This window comes from Leucopleurus acutus, assembly GCF_964270905.1.
Source record: "Leucopleurus acutus genome assembly, chromosome: 16".
NCBI classification, from domain to species: domain Eukaryota; kingdom Metazoa; phylum Chordata; class Mammalia; order Artiodactyla; family Delphinidae; genus Leucopleurus; species Leucopleurus acutus.
In genome coordinates this window covers 57,380,103-57,406,090 of record NC_139158.1, presented here as the reverse complement: position 1 = coordinate 57,406,090, position 25,988 = coordinate 57,380,103, and the positions used below count along the sequence as shown (strand labels likewise).

Genomic DNA, 25,988 nt, shown 5'->3' with positions numbered 1-25,988 from the left:
CACCAATGGGCAGATCATCCAAAATGAAAATAAATAAGGAAACACAAGCTTTAAATGATACATTAAACAAGAGGCACTTAATTGATATTTATAGAACATTCCATCCAAAAACAACAGAATACACATTTTTCTCAAGTGCTCATGGAACATTCTCCAGGATAGATTATATCTTGGGTCACAAATCAAGCCTTGGTAAAATTAAGAAAATTGAAATTGTATCAAGTATCTTTTCCGACCACAGCGCTATGAGACTAGATATCAATTACAGGAAAAGATCTGTAAAAAATACAAACACATGGAGTCTAAACAATACACTACCTAATAACGAAGTGATCACTGAAGAAATCAAAGAGGAAATAAAAAAATACCTAGAAACAAATGACAATGGAGACACGACGACCCAAAACCTATGGGATGCAGCAAAAGCAGTTCTAAGAGGGGAGTTTATAGCAATACAATCCTACCTTAAGAAACAGGAAACATCTTGAATAAACAACTTAACCTTGCACCTAAAGCAATTAGAGAAAGAAGAACAAAAAACCCCCAAAGTTAGCAGAAGGAAAGAATCATAAAAATCAGATCAGAAATAAATGAAATAGAAATGAAGGAAACAATAGCAAAGATCAATAAAACTAAAAGCTGGTTCTTTGAGAAGATAAACAAAAGTGATAAACCATTAGCCAGACTCAGCAAGAAAAAAAGGGAGAAGACTCAAATCAATAGAATTAGAAATGAAAAAGGAGAAGTAACAACTGACATTGCAGAAATACAAAAGATCATGAGAGATTACTACAAGCAACTCTATGCCAATAAAATGGGCAACCTGGACGAAATGGACAAATCCTTAGAAATGTACAACCTGCCAAGACTGAATCAGGAAGAAATAGAAAATATGAACAGACCAATCACAAGCACTGAAATTGAAACTGTGATTAAAAATCTTCCAACAAACAAAAGCCCAGGACCAGATGGCTTCACAGGCGAATTCTATCAAACATTTAGAGAATAGCAAACACCTATCCTTCTCAAACTCTTCCAAAATATAGCAGAGGGAGGAACATTCCCAAACTCATTCTACGAGTCCACCATCACCCTGATACCAAAACCAGAGAAGGATGTCACAAAGAAAGAAAACAACAGGCCAATATCACTGATGAACATAGACGCAAAAATCCTCAACAAAATACTAGCAAACAGAATCCAACAGCATGTTAAAAGGATCATACACCATGATCAAGTGGGGTTTATTCCAGGAATGCAAGGATTCTTCAATATATGCAAATCAATCAATGTGATACACCATATTAACAAATTGAAGGAGAAAAACCATATGATCATCTCAATAGATGCAGAAAAAGCTTTCGACGAAATTCAAACCCATTTATGATAAAAGCCCTGCAGAAAGTAGGCATAGAGGGAACTTTCCTCAATATAATAAAGGCCATATATGACAAACCCACAGCAAACATTGTCCTCAATGGTGAAAAACTGAAAGCATTTCCACTAAGATCAGGAACAAGACAAGGTTGCCCATTCTCACCACTATTATTCCACATAGTTTTGGAAGTTTTAGCCACAGCAATCAGAGAAGAAAAGGAAATAAAAGGAATCCAAATCGGAAAAGAAGTAAAGCTGTCACTGTTTGCAGATGACATGATACTATACATAGAGAATCCTAAAGATGCCACCAGAAAACTACTAGAGCTAATCAATGAATTTGGTAAAGTAGCAGGATACAAAATTAATGCACAGAAATCTCTGGCATTCCTATATACTAATGATGAAAAATCTGAAAGTGCAATCAAGAAAACACTCCCATTTACCATTGCAACCAAAAGAATAAAATATCTAGGAATAAACCTACCTAAGGAGACAAAAGACCTGTATGCAGAGAATTATAAGACACTGATGAAAGAAATTAAAGATGATACAAATAGATGGAGAGATATACCATGTTCTTGGATTGGAAGAATTAACACTGTGAAAATGACTCTACTACCCAAAGCAATCTATAGATTCAATGCAATCCCTATCAAACTACCACTGGCATTTTTCACAGAACTAGAACAAAAAATTTCACAATTTGTACGGAAACACAAAAGAACCCGAATAGCCAAAGCAATCTTGAGAACGAAAAACGGAGCTGGAGGAATCAGGCTCCCTGACTTCAGACTATACTACAAAGCTACAGTAATCAAGACAGTATGGTACTGGCACAAAAACAGAAATATAGATCAATGGAACAGGATAGAAAGCCCAGAGATAAACCCACACATATATGGTCACCTTATCTTTGATAAAGGAGGCAGGAGTGTGCAGTGGAGAAAGGACAACCTCTTCAATAAGTGGTGCTGGGAAAACTGGACAGGTACATGTAAAAGTATGAGATTAGAACACTCCCTAAAACCATACACAAAAATAAGCTCAAAATGGATGAAAAACCTAAATGTAAGGCTAGAAACTATCAAACTCTTAGAGGAAACAGGCAGAACACTCTATGACATAAATCACAGCAAGATCCTTTTTGACCCACCTCCTAGAGAAATGGAAATAAAAACAAAAATAAACAAATGGGACCTAATGAAACTTCAGAGCTTTTGCACAGCAAAGGAAACCATAAACAAGACCAAAAGACAACCCTCATAATGGGAGAAAATATTTTCAAATGAAGCAACTGACAAAGGATTAATTTCCAAAATTTACCAGCAGCTCATGCAGCTCAATAACAAAAAAACAAACAACCCAATCCAAAACTGGGCAGAAGACCTAAATAGACATATCTCCAAAGAAGATATACAGACTGCCAACAAACACATGAAAGAATGCTCAACATCATTAATCATTAGAGAAATGCAAATCAAAACTACAATGAGATATCATCTCACACAAGTCAGAATGGCCATCATCAAAAAATCTAGAAACAATAAATGCTGGAGAGGGTGTGGTGAAAAGGGAACACTTCTGCACTGCTGGTGGGAATGTGAATTGTTACAGCCACTATGGAGAAAAGTATGGAGGTTCCTTAAAAAACTACAAATAGAACTACCATATGACCCAGCAATCCCACTACTGGGCATATAACCTCAGAAAACCATAATTCAAAAAGAGTCCTGTACCAAAATGTTCAAGGCAGCTCTATTTACAATAGCCTGTAGATGGAAACAACCTAAGTGTCCATCATCAGATGAATGGATAAAGAAGATGTGGCACATATATACAATGGAATATTACTCTGCCATAAAAAGAAACGAAATTGAGCTATTTGTAATGAGGTGGATAGACCTAGAGTCTGTCATACAGAGTGAAGTAAGTCAGAAAGAGAATGACAAATACCGTATGCTAACACATATATATGGAATTTAAGAAAAAAAAATGTCATGAAGAACCTAGGAGTAAGACAGGAATAAAGACACAGACCTACTAGAGAATGGACTTGAGGATATGGGGAGGGGGAAGGGTAACCTGTGACAGAGCGAGAGAGAGGCATGGGCATATATACACTACCAAACCTAAGGTAGATAGCTAGTGGGAAGCAGCCACATAGCACAGGGAGATCAGCTCGGTGCTTTGTGACCACCTGGAGGGGTAGGATATGGAGGGTGGGAGGGAGGGAGATGCAAGAGGGAAGAGATAAGGGGATATATGTATATATATAACTAAGAAAAAAAAAAACCTTAGAAAGAGAAAAATGCTTGCTTAAACAATTATGAGTCAGTCAACCATGAAAGTTTACTGGCCAAATCCATTACTCGTTCTAGTGGGTATTTTATCCTTTATCACTTGTCTGTACATGTGCTACAGAGCTTGTCGAATAGTGTTTTATGCAGATAATCAATCACCTGTACACCTGACCAATTCACCAACAAATGGAAGCTTCAGATATTCTTGAGAAACCACAAAAATCTGTTTAAAGTCTTGTATCTTGTTTGGACATTGTTTTCTGATCCCTAATGACTGTAGCTAACACCCTCCTGAAAAGCAATCTTGAAATTTCTGTTAAAGTAGATTAAATCTTGGGGACAATAACGTAAGTGTTATTAGGTTAGGTTCTAATACGTTAGGAAAACAAATGTGGACAATTTTCTCCTCTAGTGCAAAATACCTCCTCAGTAGATAAAATTGAAGACTGAATAAAGGTGTTTTACTGATTAGTAACTCACAGAAGGTTAAAATGTTAAGCCACCTTAATTTTAGAAAATTTGCTAATTATCATATGTATAAAACATTTTATCCTAAGGGCAGAAAGTTGATTTATTATTGATTGCTTAACATATATTGAAGCAACACAGAATGAAAACTGATTACCTAATCAAGTAGCAACAGAAGAGTAAACTAAGGATGAAGACAAATATAGCAGTGCCAAAAACCACAATATATATGTTGAGTGGCAGATTCTGGAATCCAATATTAGGCATCCTGAAGTTGTAATGTGGGAAATCCGAGCTCATGGATGAACTGTGGGGAAAGAAAAGAATGGGAAAAAATTAGGTTATAAAGACTAAAAACCAAGATAGCATTATCTTTGTGCATGTACAAAGGCAAATTTTTCCTTAAGGCTTGAAACAAATATGATAGACAGGGTTAATATCCGTGCCATTAATTCATTAATCATGCCACAAATATTTATTCAGTACTTATTATGTACCTGGCACTACTCCAGAAGCTTGAGATCCTACCTAAAAAGCTTTACAAAAAGGTATTCACAGAGAGGTACTGGCATTATTTCACTGAAATAATGCCAATAATCAATAAACATCAATAAATGAAAATGTTCAACGTCAAAGAAGTAAAAAGGAAAAAAAATGTTAAGATTTTAAAAACTCTTTAACCTTTAAAGTAATAATATTTATAATGGTAAAATACTGGCAATAACTTAGATGTCTCACAAGGAGATAATGATTAAATAATTATATAGAGTCATATGTTACAATATTATTTGGTCAAGAAAACCTGTTTTCAATAAATTTTAAATTTTAATAAAGATATATGGGAAAATTAAGCAGGATATAAATTGTATATAAAATATGATCCCGATTTTGCAAAGGGTTAAAAAAAAGGTGGATTATATATGGAAATATATGTGTACATGTAGGGGTGTGTGTGTGTGTGTGTTTGTGTGTATGTGTGTGTGTAGCAGAAAAAAGCCTGAAAGCCAACATATCAAAATGTTAATAATGACTTGTGGTTTACTAGCCATTTTGATTTTCTTCTTCTTTTTTTTTTTTTAAAAACACTTTATTAAATCAGACTCAGGCGAATTCCCTGGCGGTCCAGTGGTTAAGACTCTGTGCTTCCATTGCCGGGGGCAGGGGTTCAATACCTAGTCAGGGAACTGAGATCTTGCAAGCTGCGTGGCACGGCCAAAAAAAAAAAAAAAATCAGGCCTTGTTCTAAGCATTTTACTGGCTTTATTTTATTTAATTCTTACATAAAATTTCTATAGGTACCATAACATCTCCCCCATTTTATAGATAAGGAAACCAAAACTTAGAGTTTTGGTCACATAGCCATGACTGACCAAGTATGTATGGGAGTCAAGGCCTCTCCAACTCCAAAGCCAGTGCCCTTGGCTCATATGCTCTAGTCTTTATAATAAAAAAACAGCAAATATTGTTTAAACACTAAAAAGGGGACTATTTTTGTCAATTAGATTGCTACTACCTACTGATCACTACACAGTTAAAATTCCACGAATGGAGGTTGCCCCGTTCTTTAGGTGATGAGCTATAGTAATAAAGTGGCTCATCATACCTTCATGCTTGAACTTTCCTTGTCATTTTGATTCATTACAAAATAAAGAGCAACTACCAGTCTTGATTATCAAGACCACATAATGGTAACTGGATTACAACTATGACTACTGCCAAAATCAAAACAAAACTAAACTCCTCCAAACAAAATGCTTCTACTTTTATTTATACAAGGTACATTACAAATGTGTTTGCAGATCTTTCGTGTCCTTGTTGGTTCCTGGAAGAGTATATTTATATTATAGACAACATTGAGATACTGACTGGTTGTATCTGAAGCCTCAGTGTTATTATTACTTTAATTTCCAACTTCTAATAACTTATACCAGGAACTGTAAAGACCTACTTCATCCCATGGAAACGCCTAAGGAATTCCAAGCATAAATAATGGATAATATTTAGTTTTGAACATTCAACCATTTTCTGCAAGTGCTTTTATTCAAATATATAATTTCCTTTTTCTTACACTCAGATATTCTTGGAAGAGAAGGAAGGAGTTAAGCAGTACTTTACTAAATATATCTAGCACATATATTGTACAGCTATAAGAAAATTACAGCTGCCAAAATATAACTCTTCCATACTGCTGACAGGGCTTCACTTAATGACTCTTCCTACAGTCAAGACTTAGATGACTATCCTTCAGTCCTTTAGAAATATCCCTCACCAGACAAATTTGGCTTGGTAAAGTAACTCTCACCTTAGGAAATAAGAGATTAAATGTACATCCTGGGAGGGCTAATAGAGAAGAAATAGGCAAACAGATGGAAACTTTTATGGTGGAAAAAGGGACTGGTTTGCAGTCAGCAACTTTCTGTGTTGTTCCCAGGATGTCACTAGCTAGATGTCAGTACTTGGTCCATCTGTCCCATTATCAATGGGACAATTCTTATCCTATCTTCAAGGGATTCCTGGAAGGATAAAATGAGATGATAGATACTGAAGTGTCTGAAAACTCTAAGAGGGCAAAATACTAAGGCTATAATGTGTGTGTGTGTGTGTGTGTGTGTGTGCATTTGGCGAGGGGTCGGGGAGAGGGATGACATTAAAAAAATTAGTAGATAACATAAAAGATGCCCTAGCAAAGATCAAGTCTCTGTAGAGGATTCTACCAAACCAAATGCTCCTTCCTCAGGAGCTCCTCTGCACACACTGCTAAGCTTTGTGTCAAGTGACCTGCCAACTTGGCCACCAGAGGCAGGAAACCTATCTTGGCCAAAGGCAACTATCAATATAGGCCAGCTGGGAGTGAGCCAGTGGTGTGAGAATGCTACACTGTAGGGGTCCTTGTACTGGGTGGCACCACCAACAAACTCTGGGGGTATTCTGAACAGAGACACAGACATGGAGTATTAGAGGTAGTACTGTCATCAGAAGGAAGAGACATCTGCCTCAGTGCTCCTGGGGTCTGACTGCTGACAACTTTCCTGTGAGTCCACTCTTCTTGTTAGGGCCTTACAACCCATTACCAGAAGAATGGGAGTTGGCAGGGGATATGCTGATACAGAACACATTTTAGGAATTTCCCCCCTTTCTTTTGGTAAATGGAATTGCTTAGCTACAACTGATATGTTGTCCCAACAGTCTAAGTAGATGGTGTATTATTGCAAGATATTAATCCTGGTCTAGTGATATATTAATTTTATAATATTTTCATTATAATATCTTTTCAGCATGAGTATGAATAATCTTTTAAAGTAAGACAACCTTTAAAAAGAAAGCTACTATTCAACACCATCATAATGAGCATTCTTTGCTATTTAGGTATTACAAATGTAAAAGTTGGGGCTTCCCTGGTGGCGCAGTGGTTGAGAGTCCGCCTGCCGATGCAGGGGACACGGGTTCGTGCCCCAGTCCAGGAAGATCCCACATGTCACGGAGCGGCTGGGCCCGTGAGCCATGGCCGCTGAGCCTGCGCGTCCGAAGCCTGTGCTCTGCAACGGGAGAGGCCACAACAGTGAGAGGCCCGCGTACCGCAAAAAGAAAAAAAAAAAAAGAAATAGACAAATATCTGAGTTTTTTTTTTTTTTTTTTTTATCAGCAATGGGATTTTTCACCAAGATACAAAAGGGACAGAGATTTGGCCCCACAGAGGACCACAGCTTCACACAGTACACCACAGTTAGATGGGCTGCAGCAGTGTTTCTTTTTTTTGTTTTAAATAAATGTATTTATTTTAATTTATTTGTTTATTTTTTTGGCTGCATTGGGCCTTCGTTGCTGCGTGCAGGCTTTCTCTAGTTCCGGCAAGCAAGGGCTGCTCTTTGTTGTGGTGTGTGGGCTTCTCCTTGCAGTGGCTTCTCTTGTTGCAGAGCACAGGCTTTAGGCACGCGGGCTTCAGTAGTTGTGGCACGCAGCCTCAGTAGCTGTGGCTCGCAGGCTCTAGAATACAGGCTCAGTAGTTGTGGCACACAGGCTTAGTTGCTCTGTGGCATGTGGGATCTTCCCGGACCAGGGATCGAACCTGTGTCCCCTGCATTGGCAGGCGGATCCTTAACCATGCAGCAGTGTTTCTTGAAGTGTGTTTGGTGGCCTCATTCTTCTTAGACCAGTTCCTGCTCCCTGGACAATACATCAGCATCTTCCCTGTAGTTAGTATTCTACTTTTGCTTCAAAAATGCTCAGAAAACGAGACACCAGTAATTAGACTGCTGTGTTTTATAATTTGTGGTTCACAAACCATTAAAAACCATATATTTCTTATTAATACAAGACATCCAAGAAAAACTTTCTAAGAAAAAATTATCTTAGACTTTGTTAATCTTTTTTAAAAAACTGAGACATAAATTTACATTAAAAATGCACCCATGTGTATAGGTCAAAGAGTTTGGACAAATGAATATACACTTGTTACCACCATCCTAATCAAGATACAGAACATTTCTTTATCCCCAGAGAATTCCCTGTACCCCTTTGCAGTTAATCACCACTCCTAACCACTGATCTGATTTCCATCATTACAGATAAATCTTCCTTATTCTAGAATTTCATATTCAAATGGAATCACACAGTATGTACTCTTTTGTGTTTAGCTTTTAGTCTCTCAGTAGGTGAGAGACTCTTAAACAGCTATATAGATTCACGTTATATTCCTAGCTTGTCCTAGTTATTCTATTATCTACAGCTGGTGTCTCCTAAAGATCATTAACTTCATCTTTGAATATATCAATTTTATGGTTAATTTTTGGATACTTCTTTCTACACAAAATTCCTGGTTATCCTATTCAGGTGTTGTTATTGTTTTCATGGAAGAACATTTCACCATGTCCTGGGTGTTCCTTTCCATTTTTAAGTCTTTCTTCAGTGGAACACTTTCTACCTATTATTTTTTTAAAGCCTTCAGCAGAGGAAACGTGTAGCTTGATTCACTCACCATATTTTGCCCCAGTCAAAATCTAAGGGAAAGCAGGAACTCCAAGGTGCTCAAGACTGGAGTGGTGGGACTTCCCTGGTGGCTCAGTGGTTAAGAATCCGCCTGCCAATGCAGGGCACACAGGTTCAAGCCCTGGTCCGGGAAGATCCCACATGCCGCAGAGCAACTAAGCTCATGCACCACAACTACTGAGCCCGCGCTCTAGAGCCTGCGAGCCACAACTACTGAGCCCATGTGCCACAACTACTGAAGCCTGTGCACCTACAGCCCGTGCTCTGCCACAAGAGAAGCCACCACAATGAGAAGCCTGTGCACCGCAACGAAGAGCAGCCCCCGCTTGCCGCAAAACTAGAGAAAGCCTGCGCGCAGCAGCGAAGACTCAACACAGCCAAAAATAAATAAACAAATTTATATATATATAAAACACAGACTGGGGTTTCCCAGGTGGCGCAGTGGTTGAGAGTCCGCCTGCTGATGCAGGGGACACGGGTTCGTGCCCCGGTCTGGGAAGATCCCACATGCCACAGAGCGGCTGGGCCCGTGAGCTATGGCCGCTGAGCCTGCACATCCAGAGCCTGTGCTCCGCAACGGAAGAGGCCACAACAGTGAGAGGCCCACGTATCGAAAAAAAACAAAAACAAAAACACAGACTGGAGTGGTGAAGCCCCTTTTATGGTGAGACATCTGCTGATATGTGCCAGTCCTCTTGGGCCAAGGAAACACAAGTCCAAGCTCACAGCCTAGCCCAGGTGGGTTCCTACATTAAGCCAGGAGGGAAGATAAAGCAAGTGGATACACACGGCCTCTTTCATTCACACCATTGTTCTTTTTTTATTTTCACCTTTTACTTTCATATAATCATGGAAAAAACCCTCTGTGTCTACTGTCCTATACATCTGTTCATAGGAAACATGTATAACTAACATACACATAACATGATCAATACCTGGAACCTGTTTAAACATTCTCATTCATTTATCTGGCTTCTTTTATTTCATTCCCTATTAAAAATTTTTTCTTCTCTTCAAGTATATTCTGTGAATTCTCAACTTATTCTCCATTTTTGTATCTTTAACATTATTTCCCTCTTTCTTAGAGCTTTATGCTTTATTTTGTTACTTCATCCAACTTCTCTGGAATACTTTTCAGATCTCTTAAAACGTGACTTCTGCTCTTACATTATCTATGTGATGCTGCCCGCAAATGCTCACAGCATGTATATTACTGTCTGTTTTTTCATCTGCAATCTTCTATGTTCCTCTTTTAAGTTGATGTATTTACTCTAGTAGGGAGGCAGTCCATACAGAACACACCAAGAAGAGGCCTGACAGGGCAAATTCATCTCCCTTCCTGGTTAGCATCATCTACTGGAAGAGGTTTTTGGCCACATTACATCAAGCACACCACTGTGCACTTCAGTCTAATTCAACAAGGCACTGGGTGCCAGGTCTGTAGTAAAGAAAGAAACAAGAAAAATGTGTTCAGAGAAGGGGAGAAATCTCACATGACATGCTCACTTCAGAATTCTGCCTAGGTTTGGAATTTTCCCAGAAAAATGGAGAAAATTCTTTTTTTTCCTTTTCCACTTCTATCTTCTGTATAAGTACATATATATATATATATAAAAATGTATACACATATATACTTTTTCATATTCTTTTCCATTATGGTTTATTATAGGATATTAAATATAGTTCCCTGTGTTATACAGTAGGACCTTGTTGTTTATCTATTTTATATATAGTAGTTTTTATCTGCTAGTTCCAAACTCCTAATTTATCCCTCCCTCACCCCCTTTCTCCTTGGGTAACCATAAGTTTGTTTTCTACATCTGTGAGTCTGTTGTTTTGTAAATAAATTCATTTGTATCATATTTTAGATTCCACATATAAGTAACATCATATGGTATTTGTCTTCCTCTTTCTGGCTTACTTCACTTAGTATGATAATCTCTAGGTCCATGCACATTGCTGAAAATGGCATTATTTCACTCCTTTTTTATGGCTGAGTACTATTCCACTGTATATATGTACCACATCTTCTTTATCCATTCCTCTGTTGATGGACATTTAGGTTGGTTCCATGTCTTGGCTATTGTAAATAGTGCTGCAATGAACATTGGGGTGCATGTATCTTTTTGAATTAGCGTTTTCTCCAGATACATGCTCAGGAGTGGGATTGCTGGATCATACAGTAGTTCTATTTTTAGTTTTTTGAGGACCCTCTCATAGTTCCTGCACCAATTTACATTCTGGCCATCAGTGTAGGAGGGTTCTCTTTTCTCCACAACCTCTCCAGCTTTTGTTATTTGTAGACTTTTGATTTTTTAAAAAACTATTTATTTATTTTTGGCTGCATCAGGTCTTAGTTGCAGCACATGGGCTCTTTTGTTGTGGCACGTGGGCTCTTCATTGCGGCACGCGAGCTTCTCTCTAGTTGGGCTGTGCGGGCTCTAGAGCGCGTGGGCTCTGTAGTTGTGGCATGTGGGCTCAGTTGCCCTGTGGCATGTGGGATCTTAGCTCCCCAACCAGGGATCAAACCCAAGTCCCTTGCATTGGAAGGTGGATTCTTAACCACTGGACCACCAGGGAAGTCCCCGTAGACTTTGTAATGATGGCTATTCTGACTGCTGAGAGGAGATACGTCACTGTACTTTTGATTTGTATTTCTCTAATAATTAGTGATGCTGAACATCTTTTCACGTACTTGTGGCCATCTGTACGTCTTCTTTGGAGAAATGTCTGTTTAGGTCTTCTGCCCATTTTTTGATTTGGTTGTTTGTGTTTCTGATATTGAGTTGCATGAACTGTGTATATTTTGGAACTTAAGCCCTTGTCGGTTGTATAGTTTGTAAGTGTTTTCTCCCATTCCGTTAGGTTGTCTTTTCATTTTGTTTATGGTTTCCTTTGCTGTGCAAAAGCTTATAAGTTTGATTAGGTGCCATTTGTTTATTTTTGCTTTTATTTCTATTGCCTTGGGAGTTTGACCTAAGAAAACATGTAAGGCCTTTCTTCAAGGTTCACCTATAATAAAAACAGGCTGCTGTGGCTTGCCCTATGTTAGATCCAGGAACTTAACAACCATTTCAAAATTATATGTATATAGAGGGATGCACTCTGGGTTTCTAAAAGCAAACTTGGGAAACATACAGTTAGAACTGGGCACATTAATGGGAATTCCCTGGTGGTTTAGTGGTTAGGACTCAGCTCTTTCACTGCCGTGGGCCCAGGTTCAATCCCTAGTCGGGGAACTAAGATCCCACAAGCCACACAGTGAGGCCAAAAAAAAAAAGAACTGCGCACATTAACAAATTTGGGAACTTTCTAATGTCCAGCTTATTTTAAAAAGTTTTACCTTTAGTTCTATTAAAAAAGAAAAAAAGATTTGTCAAATCAAAACCTCTGCTTATGAGAGACCTTCAAGATGGTGGAGGAGTAAGATGTGGAGATCACCTTCCTTTCCACAAATACATCAGAAATACATCTACATGTGGAACAACTCCTACAGAACACCTACTGAATGCTGGCAGAAGACCTGACTTCCCCAAAGGCAAGAAACTCCCCACATACCTGGGTAGGGCAAAGGAAAAAAGAAAAAACAGAGAAAAGAATAGGGACAGGACCTGCACCCCTGGGAGGGAGCTGTGAAGGAGGAAAAGTTTCCACACACTAGGAAGCTCCTTCACTGGCGGAGACAGGGGATGGCAGGGGAAGGCTTTGGAGCCATGGAGGAGAGCACAGCAATAGCGGTGCAGAGGGCAAAGTGGAGAGATTTCCACACAGAGGATTGGTGCTGACCAGCACTCACCAGCCTGAGAGACTTGTATGCTCACCTGCCGGGATGGGTGGGGCGTGGGAGCTGAGGCTTGGGCTTCAGAGGTCGGATCCCAGGGAGAGGACTGGAGTTGGCTGCGTGAACACAGCCTGAAGGGGGCTACTGCGCCACAGCTAGCCAGGAGGGAGTCCAGGAAAAAGTCTGGAACTGCCTAAGAGGCAAGAGACCATTCTTTCGGGGTACAGAAGGAGAGGGGATTCAGAGCACCACCTAAACGAGCTCCAGAGACGGGTGCAAGCTGCGGCTATCAGAGCGGACACCAGAGACGGGCATGAAACGCTAAGGCTGCTGCTGCAGCCACCAAGAAGCCTGTGTGCGAGCACAGGTCACTATCCACACCTCCCCTCCTGGGAGCCTGTGCAGCCCGCCACTGCCAGGGTTCTATGATCCAGGGACAACTTCCCCAGAACACACAGCACGGCTCAGGCTGTTGCAACGTCATGCCAGCCTCTGCCACCGCAGGCTCACCCCGCATTCCATACCCCTCCCACCCTCTGGCCTGAGTAAGCCAGAGCCCCCCAATCAGCTGCTACTTTAACCTCGTCCTGTAACAGGTGACCTACACGCAGAGGCAGGGCCAGATCCAAAGCTGAACCCCAGGAGCTGTGTGAACAAAGAAGAGAAAGGGAAATCTCTCCCAACAGCCTCAGGAGTAGTGGATTAAATCTCCACAATCAACTTGATGTACCCTGCATCTCTGGAATACTTGAATAGACAACGAATCTTCCCAAAATTGAGGCAGTGGATTTTGGGAGCAATTGTAGACTTGGGGTTTGCCTTCTGTATCTAATCTGTTCCTGGATTTATGTTTATCTTAGTTTAGTATTTAGACTTTATTATCATTGGTAGATTTATTGATTTGGTTGCTCTCTTCCATTTTTAAAATAAATAAATAAATAAATACATATATATATATATAATGTTTTCCTTTTTCTCTTTTTGTGAGTGTGTATGTGTATGCTTCTTTGTGTGATTCTGTCTGTATAGCTTTGCTTTTACCATTTGTCCTAGGGTTCTGTCTGTCTGGTATTTTTTTTGTAGAGTTTTTAGCACTTGTTATCATTGGTAGATTTGTTTTTCGGTTGGGTTGCTATCTTTTTTCTTTTTTATTACTTTTTAATATTTTTAAATTTTAATAATGTTATTTTATTTTATTATTACTTTCCTTCCTTCCTTCCTTCCTTCCTTCCTTTTCTTTCCTTCATTCTCTCTCTCCCTCCCTCCCTCCTTCCTCCCCCCCCCTTTCTTTCTTTCTTTTTCTCCATTATTTCTGAGCTGTGTAGCTGACAGGGTCTTGGTGCTCCAGCCAGGTGTCATGCTTGTGCCTCTGAGTTGGGAGAACCAGGTTTAGGACATTGGTCTAACAGAGACCTCCCAGCTCCATGTAATATCAAATGGCAAAAGCTCCCCCAGAGATCTCCATCTCAATGCTAAGACCCAGCTCCACTCAACGACCAGCAAGCTACAGTGATGGACACCCTATGCCAAACAACTAGCAAGACAGGAACACAACCCCACCTATTAGCAGAGAGGCTGCCTAAAATCATAATAAAGTCACAGACACCCCAAAACACACCACCAGACGCAGTCCTGCCACCAGAAAGACAAGATCCAGCCTTATCCACCAGAACACAGGCACCAGTCTCCTCCATCAGAAAGCCTACACAACCCACTGAAACAACCTTAGCCACTGGGGGCAGACACCAAAAACAACGGGAACTAAGAACATGCACGCTGCGAAAAGGAGACCCCAAACACAGTAAGGTAAGCAAAATGAGAAGACAGAGAAACACACAGCAGTGGAAGGAGCAAGGTAAAAACCCACCAGACCAAACAAATGAAAAGGAAGTAGGCAGTCTACCTGAAAAAAATTCAGAGTAATGATAGTAAAGATGATACAAAATCTTGGAAACAGAATGGAGAAAATACAAGAAATGATTAATAAGGACCTAGAGGAACTAAAGAGCAAACAAACAATGATGAACAACCTAATAAATGAAATTAAAAATTTTGTAGAAGGAATCAATAGCAGAATACCTGAGGCAGTAGAATGGATAAGTGACCTGGAAGATAAAATAGTGGAAATAACTACTGCAGAGCAGAATAAAAAAAAAGAATGAAAAGAAATGAGGATAGTCTCAGAGACCTCTGGGACAACATTAAACACACCAACATTCTAATTATAGGGGTCCCAGAAGAAGAAGAGAAAAAGAAAGGGACTGAGAAAATATTTGAAGAGATTATAGTTGAAAACTTCCCTAATATGGGAAAGGAAATAGTTAATCAAGTCCAGGAAGTGCAGAGAGTCCCATACAGGATAAATCCAAGGAGAAACATGACACGACACATATTAATCGAACTATCAAAAATTAAATACAAAGAAAAAATACTAAAAGCAGCAAAAGAAAAGCAACAAATAACATACAAGGGAATCCCTAAAAGGTTAACAGCTGATCTTGCAGCACAAACTCTGCAAGCCAGAGGGAGTGGCAGGACATATTTAAAGCGATGAAAGGGAAAAACCTACAACCAAGATTACTCTACCCAGCAAGGATCTCATTCAGATTCGACAGAGAAATTAAAACCTCTATAGACAAGCAAAAGCTAAGAGAATTCAGCACCACCAAGCCAGCTTTAAAACAAATGCTAAAGGAACTTTTTTAGGCAGGAAACTCAAGAAAAGGAAAAGACCTACAATAACAAACACAAAACAATTAAAATGGTAATAGGAACATACATATCGATAACACCTTAAATGTAAATGGATTAAATGCTCCAACCAAAAGACATAGACTGGCTGAATGGATACAAAAACAAGACCTGTATATATGCTGTCTACAAGAGACCCACTTCAGACCTAGGGACACATACACACTGAAAGTGAGGGGATGGAAAAAGTTATTCCATTCAAATGGAAATCAAAAGAAAGGTGGAGTAGCAATTCTCATATCAGACAAAATAGACTTTAAAATAAAGACTATTACAAGAGACAAAGAAGGACACCACATAATCATCAAGGGATCAGTCCAAGAAGAAGATATAACAATTGTAAATATTTATGCACCCAACACAGGAGCACCTCAATACATAAGGCAAATGCTAACAGCCATAAAAGGGGAAATCGACAGTAACACATTCTCCAGGATAGATCATATCTTGGGTCACAAATCAAGCCTTGGTAAATTTAATAAAATTGAAATCGTATCAAGTATCTTGTCTGATCACAACGCTATGAGACTAGATATCAATTACAGGAAAAAATCTGTAAAAAATACAAACACATGGAGGCTAAACAACACTACTAAATAACCAAGATCTCACTGAAGAAATCAAAGAGGAAATCAAAAAATACCTAGAAACAAATGACAATGGAGACACGACAACTCAAAACCTATGGGATGCAGCAAAAGCAGTTCTAAGAGCGAAGTTTATAGCAATACAATCCTACCTCAAGAAACAAGAAACATCTCAAATAAACAACCTAATCTTAAACCCAAAGCAATTAGAGAACGAAGAAGAAAAAACCCCTAAAGTTAGCAGAAGGAAATAAATCATAAAGATCAGATCAAAAATAAATTAAAAAGAAATGAAAGAAACAACAGCAAAGATCAATAAAACTAAAAGCTGGTCCTTTGAGAAGATAAACGAAATTGGTAAACCATTAGCCACACTCATCAAGAAAAAAAAGGAGAAGACTCAAACTAATAGAATTAGAGATGAAAAAGGAGAAGTAACAACTGACACGGCAGAAATACAAATGATAAGGAGAGATTACTGCAAGCAACTGTATGCCAATAAAATGGACAACCTGGAAGAAATGGACAAATTCTTAGAAAAGCATAACCTTCCAAGACTGAACCAGGAAGAAATAGAAAATATAAACAGACCAATCACAAGCACTGAAATTGAGACTGTGATTAAAAATCTTCCAACAAACAAAAGCCCAGGACCAGATGGCTTCACAGATGAATTCTAACAAACAGTTAGAAAAGAGCTAACACCTATCCTTCTCAAACTCTTCCAAAATATAGCAGAGGGAGGAACACTTCCAAACTCATTCTACAAGGCCACCATCACCCTGATACCGAAACTAGACAAAGATGTTACACAGAAAGAAAACTACAGGCCAATATAACTGATGAACATAGATGCAAAAATCCTCAACAAAATACTAGCAAACAGAATCCAACAGCACATTAAAAGGATCATACACCATGATCAAGTGGGATTTATCCCAGGATGCAAGGATTCTTTAATATATGCAAATCAATCAATGTGATAAACCATATTAACAAATTGAATAAAAACCATATGATCATCTCAATAGATGCAGAAAAAGCTTTCGACAAAATTCAACACCCATTTATGATAAAAACCCTCCAGAAAGTAGGCATAGAGGGAACTTACCTGAACATAATAAAGGCCATATGACAAACCCACAGCCAACATCATTCTCAATGGTGAAAAACGGAAACCATTTCCTCTAAGATCAGGAAAAAGACAAGGTTGTCCATTCTCACCACTATTATTCAACATAGTTTGGAAGTTTTAGCCATGGCAATCAGAGAAGAAAAAGAAATAAAAGGAATACAAATCGGAAAAGACGTAAAGCTGTCACTGTTTGGAGATGACATGATAGTAGACCAGAGAATCCTAAAGATGCTACCAGAAAACTACAAGAGCTAATCAATGAATATGGTAAAGTACAGGATACAGAATTATGCACAGAAATCTCTTGCATTCCTATACACTAATGATGAAAAATCTGAAAGAGAAATTAAGGAAACAATCCCATTTACCACTGCAACAAAAAGAATAAAATACCTAGGAATAAACCTACCTAAGGAGAAAAAAGACCTGTATGCAGAAAACTATAAGACACTGATGAAAGAAATTAAAGATGATACAGATTGAGAGATATACCATGTTCTTGGACTAGAAGAATCAACATTGTGAAAATGACTATACTACCCAAAGCAATCTACAGATTCAAGGCAATCCCTATCCAACTAACCACCAATGGCATTTTTCACAGAACTAGAACAAAAAATTTCAATTTGTATGAAAACACAAAAGACCCAGAATAGCCAAAGCAATCTTGAGAAAGAAAAATGGAGCTGGAGGAATCAGGCTCTCAGACTTCAGACTATACTACAAAGCTACAGTAATCAAGACAGTATGGTACTGGCACAAAAACAGAAATATAGATCAATGGAACAGGATAGAAAGCCCAGAGATAAACCCATGCACATATGGTCAGCTTATTTTTGATAAAGGAGGCAAGAATATACAATGGAGAAAAGACAGCTTCTTCAATAATTGGTGCTGTGAAAATTGGACAGCTATATGTAAAAGAATGAAATTAGAACACTCCCTAACACCATACACAAAAATAAACTCAGAATGGATTAAAGACCTAAATGTAAGGCCAGACACTATCAAACTCTTTGAGGAGAACACAGGCAGAACACTCTATGACATAAATCACAGCAAGATCCTTTCTGACCCACCTCCTAGAGAAATGGAAATAAAAACAAAAATAAACAAATGGGACCTAATTAAACTTAAAAGCTTTTCCACAGCAAAGGAAAACGTAAACAAGATGAAAAGACAACTCTCAGAATGGGAGAAAATATTTGCAAATGAAGCAACTGGCAAAGGATTTATCTCCAAAATTTCCAAGCAGCTCATGTAGCTCAATATTAAAAAAACAAACAACCCAATCCAAAAATGGGCAGAAGACCTACATAGACATTTCTCCAAAGAAGATATACAGATTGCCAACAAATACATGAAAGGATGCTCAGCATCACTAATCATTAGAGAAATGCAAATCAAAACTACAATGAGGTATCACCGCACACCAGTGAGAATGGCCATCATCAAAAAATCTACAAGCAATAAATGCTGGAGAGGGTGTGGAGAAAAGGGAACCCTCTTGCACTGTTGGCGGGAATGTAAATTGTTACAGCCACTATGGAGAACAGTATGGAGGTTCCTTAGAAAACTAAAAATAGAACTACCATACGACCCAGCAATCCCACTACTGGCATATACCCTGAAAACCATAATTGAAAAGGAGTCAGGTACCACGATGTTCATTGCAACTCTATTTACAATAGGCAGTACATGGAAGCCACCTAAGTGCCCACTGACAGATGAATGGATAAAGAAAATGTGGCACATATATACAATGGAATATTACTCAGCCATAAAAAAAACGAAATTGAGTTATTTATAGTGAGTTGGATGGACCTAGAGTCTGTCATACAGAGTGAAGTAAGTCAGAAAGAGAGAAACAAATACTGTATGCTAATACATATATATGCAATCTAAAAAAAAAAAAGGTTCTGAGGAACCTAGGGGCAGGATAGGAATAAAGACGCAGATGTAGAGAGTGGATTTGAGGACACGGGGAGGGGGATGGGTAAGCTGGGGGAAGTGAGAGAGTGGCATGGACATATATACACTACCAAATGTAAAACAGATAGGTAGTGGGAAGCAATCGCATAGCACAGGGAGATCAACTCGGTGTTTGTGACCACCTAGAGGGGTGGGATAGGGAGGGTGACGCAAGGAGATATGGGCATGTATGTATACGTATAGCTGATTTACTTTGTTATAAAGCAGAAACTAACACAGCATTGTGAAGCAATTATACTCCAACAAAGATGAAACAACCAAACAGAGTCCATCAGCGTCGCGCGGAGAGGAGGTCTCCGCTGCTGCCACCGCCACCGCCGGACCCCAGGCCCCCACGACCCCGCCCGCCGCGTCGCCATGGCCTGACGGCTGCGAAGTCCCCCGGGTGCGGAAGCCGCTGCGACGGCGACGACAAGCACACGACCAAGGGGAGGCACTGGAAGTCCGAGGACGCCTAGGGCCCCCCCGAGGCCGCCGGGCGACCGCAGACCTGATAGCTTTACCACTCCCAAAGGCCCTAAGCCCCATTCTAGATGTTCAGACTGGGCAAGTGCAGTCGAAGAAGATGAAATGAGGACTAGAGTTAACAACGAAATTTCAAGATATAAAAGGAAACTCCTCATAAATGACTTTGGAAGAGAGAGAAAATCATCATTAGGAAGTTCGGATTCAAAGGAGTCTATGTCAGCATTGCCAGCTGACTTGGAGACCGATGAAAGTGTCCTGATGAGAAGACAGAAGCAGATCGACTATGGGAAGAACACCATCGCCTACGATCGCTATATTAAAGTCCCAAGGCACCTTCAACAGCCTGGCATTCATCCCAAAACCCCCAACAAATTCAAGAAGTATAGTCCACGATCGTGGGACCAGCAGATCAAACTCTGGAAGGTGGCTCTGCATTTTTGGAATCCTCCAGCGGAAGAAGGAAGTGATTTGCAAGAAATACGTCCTGTTGACCTCGGGGAGATGGAGATGGAATCCGCGGAGAGCAGCTCTGAGTCCCAGACGAGCTCTCAGGATAACTTCGACATGTACTGTGGCACACCCACGAAAGTTAGAAACGTGGACTGCCAGGCAGAGGACGAATTTGACTTTAAAGCCTGTTTAACTGAACTCTTGAAAGACCTCTCAGCCATGAGCTAACTGTCGCCACCTGGAGGCCACTGGGAGCAGCGCTGCCTCCCCAGGTGGGAAGTGGCCCGCCAAGCATGCATCCTGCGTTTGTAACTGGAGGTTTCTAATAGTGTACAGTCTCATGGTGAATTGTTGTTCTTGCCTTATTTTCTTAAGAAACGTTAATTTTATGTAGAGGGAGTGTATTCTGCATATTTTAAACTGTAAAATGGAACTAAAATTCCAATTCCGAGGAAAATTGAACTCGAAGCAATCTTGCAACAATCTTAATTGCTTAATCTCCCGCATCCTTGAAGTCAACCTGACAAGTGTCAGTGTCAGTGTCCTCATAATCAGATACCTTTAATATCTTTATGGAAAGGGTTAGGGTTTGGGCTGTTTGCTAATATGTCAAGATTGGCTTTTTTCTTCATACAGAGAACTGAATAGTGAGATATTAAATTGAGCTGGTAAATTAATGGGGTTTATGTAAGTTATAGTCTTAATTTGTTATTTGTAAATAGCACTAAGTAGGCCTTCTACCTATACTGTTTCCAAGAGTTTAGAAAGCAGAAAGATTTAGAAAGAACATTTTTTTTTACAGTCAGTTAATTTACCATGTAAAATTGTTGTGAATGATAATGTGTACAGATTTTCTGTTCAAATATTCAATTGTAAACTTCTTGTTAAAACTGTTGTGTTTCTATTGCTTTTGTATGGAATGACATTGCAAAAATAAAAAGGACCTTCTTTAACTACGTTGCCAAAAAAAAATAAAAAAAAGAAAAAAAAAGAAAAATCCTTTAATGCAGGTTAGCCAATCCAAAAAAAAACACCCCTCATTATCAAAGGTTGTAATTAAAATTTTAATTATGATTTTATTGTTTTTCATCTCAAATATATAACAGAAACTCCGAGATGACAGAATCTGTGATGTTTTGATCATTATGGCATTCCCAGCATCTAGGATGTGCTGAGAATACATTTATTAAATGAAAGATTAAGTAACAATATAAACTTACCAAGTATATACACGATCAAATGAAAACTTCTCTCAAAAAACACATTTCAAACAAATATCATATATTAACGCATAAATGTGGAATCTAGAAAAATGGTACGGATGAACCGGTTTGCAGGGCAGAAATAGAGACACAGATGTAGAGAAGAAACGTATAGACACCAAGAGGGGAAAGCGGGGGTGGTGGTGGTGGTGTGATGAATTGGGAGATTGGGATTGACATATATACACTAATATGTATAAAATAGATAACTAATAAGAACCTGCTGTATAAAAAATAAATAAAATTCAACCCCCCCCCCCAAAACCACATTTCAGTGCGTTATATTGTCCCAAATGCCATGTTCTTGAGGCTCTGCAGAAGCCTTCTTGCAATAATCTAGAAGTTTCAGTTTCTGGTATCTTCCCATTCCCTTTTTTGTTCCTATTAGCTTTTTTGAGATATAATTTATGTACCTAAAATTCATTTTCAGTGTACCTTATTTTAAGTGTAATTCAATGATTTTTAGTAAATTTTGAGTTGTGCAATCATCACCATAATCCACTTCCAGATCATTTTTATCATCCCCAAAAGGAAACTGTACTCATTAGCTGTCATTCCCTATTCCAACCCCTAGCCCGAGGCAACTACTAATCCACTTCGTCTCTAAAGATTTGCCTTTTCTGGACATTTTATGTACGTGGAATCACAATATATGGTATTTTGTGTCTGGCTTCTTTCATTTAGCATAATGTCTTCAGTGTTCATCCACATTATAGCCTATATTAGTACTTTGTTTCCTTTTATTGACAAATAGTATCCCATTTTAAGGATAAACTGTATTTTCTTTATTCACTTACCAGTTGACTGGACACTTGGATTGTTTCCATTTTTTGGCTATTATAAATAATACAGTTATAATAATGCTCAGCTGCTATGAACATTCATGTGAAACTTTTTGTGTGGACATATTTTTTCACTTCTCTTGGGTATATAACTAGGAGTGAAGTTGCTGGGTCATATGGCAACTTAATGTTTAACCTTTTGAGGAACTGCCAGACTGTTTTCTAAAGTGGCTGCACAATTTTACAATCTCAGAGGCAGTGTATGAGGGTTTGAATTTCTCCACATCCTCTCCAAACTTATCTTTTTGATTTCAGCCATCCTAGTCAATGTGAAGTGGTACCTCACTGTGGTTTTTAATTTGCATTTCATTAATGATTAGTGATACTGAGCATCTTTTCATGTGCATACTGGCCATTTGCATATTATCTTTGTTGAAATATCCGAATCCTTTGCCCAATTTTATTTCATTTTAAAAAATATTTTATTTATTTATTTAGTCACTGTTGGCTGCATTGAGTCTTAGTTGTGGCATGCAGGATCTTTTATTGCAGCATGCGGGCCCTTCATTGTGGTGTGCAGGCTCAAGAGCACGTGGGCTCTGTAGTTTGCAGCACAGCAGGCTTTCTAGTTGAAGTGTGCAGGCTTAGTTGCCCCGTGGCATGTGGGATCTTAGTTCCCCGACCAGGGAATCGAACCCGTATCCCCTGCATTGGAAGGTGGATTCTTTACCACTGGACCACCAGCAAACTCCCTGCCCAATTTTATTTTTAAAATTTTTTTGAATTTGATTTATATTTTTATACAGCAGTTTCTTATTAGTTATCTATTTTATACATATTAGTGTATGTATGTCAATCCCAATCTCCCAATTTATCTCACCACCACCATCCCCCCCAGCCACTTTCCCCCCTTAGTGTCCCTACGTTTGTTCTCTACATCTGTGTCTCTATCTCTGCCCTGCAAACCGATTCCTCTGTACCATTTTTCTAGGTTCCACATATACCTGTTAATACACGATATTTGTTTTTCTCTTTCTGACTTACTTCACTCTGTATGACAGTCTTTAGATACATCCATGTCTCTACAAATGACCCAATTTCGTTCCTTTTTATGGCTGAGTAATATTCCATTGTATATATGTAACACAACTTCTTTATCCATTTGTCTGTTGATGGGCATTTAGGTTGCTTCCATGACCTGGCTATTGTAAATAGTGCTGCAATAAACATTGGGTGCCTGTGTCTTTTTGAATTATGGTTTTCTCCAGGTATATGCCCAGTAGTGGCATTGCTGGATCATATGGTAATTCTATTTTTAGTTCTTTAAGGAACCTCCATACTGTTCTCCATAGTGGCTGTAACAATTTACATTCCCACCAACAGTGCAAGAGGGTTCCCTTTCATCCATACCCTCTCCAGCATTTGTTGTTTGTAGATTTTGATGATGCCCATTCTAACTGGTGTGAGGTGATACCTCATTGTAGTTTTGATTTGCATTTCTCTAATAATTAGTGATGTTGAGCAGCTTTTCATGTGCTTCTTGGCCATCTGTATGTCTTCTTTGGAGACATGTCTATTTAGGTCTTCTGCCCATTTTTGGATTGGGTTGTTTGGTTTTTTTTAATATTGAGCTGCATGAGCTGTTCACATATTTTGGAGATTAATCCTTTGTCCGTTGATTCGTTTGCAAATATTTTCTCCCATTCTGAGGGTTGTCTTTTTGTCTTGTTTGTAGTTTCCTTTGCTTGGCAAAGTTTAAGTTTCATTAGGTCCCATTTGTTTTTTGTTTTTATTTCCATTACTGTTAGGAGGTGGATCAAAAAAGATCTTGCTGTGATTTATGTCAAAGAGTGTTCTGCCTATGTTTTCCTCTAAGAGTTTTATAGTGTCTGGCCTTACATTTAGGTCTTTAAATGCAAAAAATGTAAAAAATAAACTCCATTTTGAGTTTATTTTTGTGTATGGTGTTAGGGAGTGTTCTAATTTCATTCTTTTACATGTAGCTGTCCACTTTTCCTAGCACCACTTATTGAAGAGACTGTTTTTTCTCCATTTTATGTCCTTGCCGCCTTTGTCATAGATTAGTTGACCATAGGTGCTTTCTATTCTGTTCCATTGAACTATATTTCTGTTTCTGTGCCAGTACCATATTGTCTTGATTACTGTAGCTTTGTAGTATAGTCTGAAGTCAGGGAGTCTGATTCCTCCAGCTCTGTTTTTTTCCCTCAAGACTGCATTGCCTATTTGGGGTCTTTTGTGCCTCCATACAAATTTTAAGATTTTTTGTCCTAGTTCTGTAAAAAATGCCACTGGTAATTTGATAGGGATTGCATTGATCTGTAGATTGCTTTGGGTAGTACAGTCATTTTCACAATATTGATTCTTCCAATCAAGAACATGATATATCTCTCCATCTGTTTAGCTCATCTTTGATCTCTTTCATCAGTGTCTTATAGTTTTCCGAGTACAGGTCTTTTACCTCCTAGGTATTCTATTCCTTTTTGGGGCAATTGTGAATGGGATTGTTTCCTTAATTTCTCTTTCTGATCTTTCGTTGTTAGTGTATAGGAATGCAAGAGATTTCTGTGCGTTAATTCTGTATCCTGCAACTTTACCAATTTCATTGATTAGCTCTAGTAGTTTTCTGGTGGCATTTTTAGGATTCTCTATGTATAGTATCATGTCATCTGCAGTGACAGTTTTACTTCTTCTTTTCCAATTTGGATTCCTTTCATTTCTTTTTCTTCTCTGATTGCCATGGCTAGGACTTCCAAAACTATGTCAAATAATAGTGGCAAGAGTGGACATCCTTGTCTTGTTCCTGATCTTACAGAAATGCTTTCAGTTTTTCACCATTGAGAATGATGTTTGCTGTGGGTTTGTCGTATATGGTCTTTATTATGTTGAGGTAAGTTCCCTGTATGCCCACTTTCTGGAGAGTTTTTATCATAAATGGGTGTTGAATTTTGTCGAAAGCTTTTACTGCATCTATTGAGATGATCATATGGTTTTTCTCCTTCAATTTGTTAATATGGTTTATCACATCAATTGATTTGCATATATAGAAGAATCCTTGCATTCCTGGGATAAATCCCACTTGATCATAGTGAATGATCCTTTTACTGTGTTGTTGGATTCTGTTTGCTAGTATTTTGTTGAGGATTTTTGCATCTATATTCATGAGTGATACTGGTCTGTAATTTTCTTTTTTTGGAGCATCTTTGTCTGGTTTTGGTATCAGGGTGATGTTGGCCTCATAGAATGAGTTTGGGTGTCCCTTCCTCCGCAATTTTTTGGAAGACTTTAAGAAGAATGGTGTTAGCTCTTCTCTAAATGTTTGATAGAATTCACCTGTGAAGCCATCTGGTCCTGGACTTTTGTTCATTGGAAAATTTTAATCACAGTTTCAATTTCATTATTTGTGATTGGTCTGTTCATATTTTCTATTTCTTCCTGGTTTAGTCTTGGAAGGTTGTACCTTTCTAAGAATTTGTCCATTTCTTCCAGGTTGTCCATTTTATTAGCATAGAGTTGCTTGTAGTTTGTAGTAGTCTCTTAGGATGCTTTGTATTTCTGTGGTGTCCACTGTAACTTCTCCTTTTTCATTTCTAATTGTATTGATATGAGTTCTCTCTTTTTCTTGATG

At 38.7% G+C, this 25,988-nt stretch overlaps 2 protein-coding genes across 2 annotated transcripts in view; one reads left to right on the top strand and one right to left on the bottom strand.

Annotated features, from left to right (window-relative positions):
- RNF24 (ring finger protein 24) overlaps window positions 1-25,988 on the bottom strand; it is a gene marked incomplete at its 3' end in the record, with an annotated part of 94,241 nt that overhangs the window by 38,427 nt on the left and 29,826 nt on the right. Inside the window, exon 2 of the mRNA XM_082858136.1 lies at window positions 4,306-4,455. Within this exon, the coding sequence (XP_082714262.1) occupies window positions 4,306-4,448 (143 nt within the window). The 5' untranslated portion in view covers window positions 4,449-4,455. The remainder of the gene's footprint in view (window positions 1-4,305; window positions 4,456-25,988) is intronic.
- LOC309973517 (histone RNA hairpin-binding protein-like) lies at window positions 19,629-20,526 on the top strand (the record flags this gene model as incomplete). Its single annotated transcript, XM_082857805.1, has 2 exons — window positions 19,629-19,765; window positions 19,851-20,526. The coding sequence occupies 2 exons, from the start codon at window positions 19,629-19,631 to the stop codon at window positions 20,524-20,526; spliced, it is 813 nt and encodes a 270-aa protein (XP_082713931.1).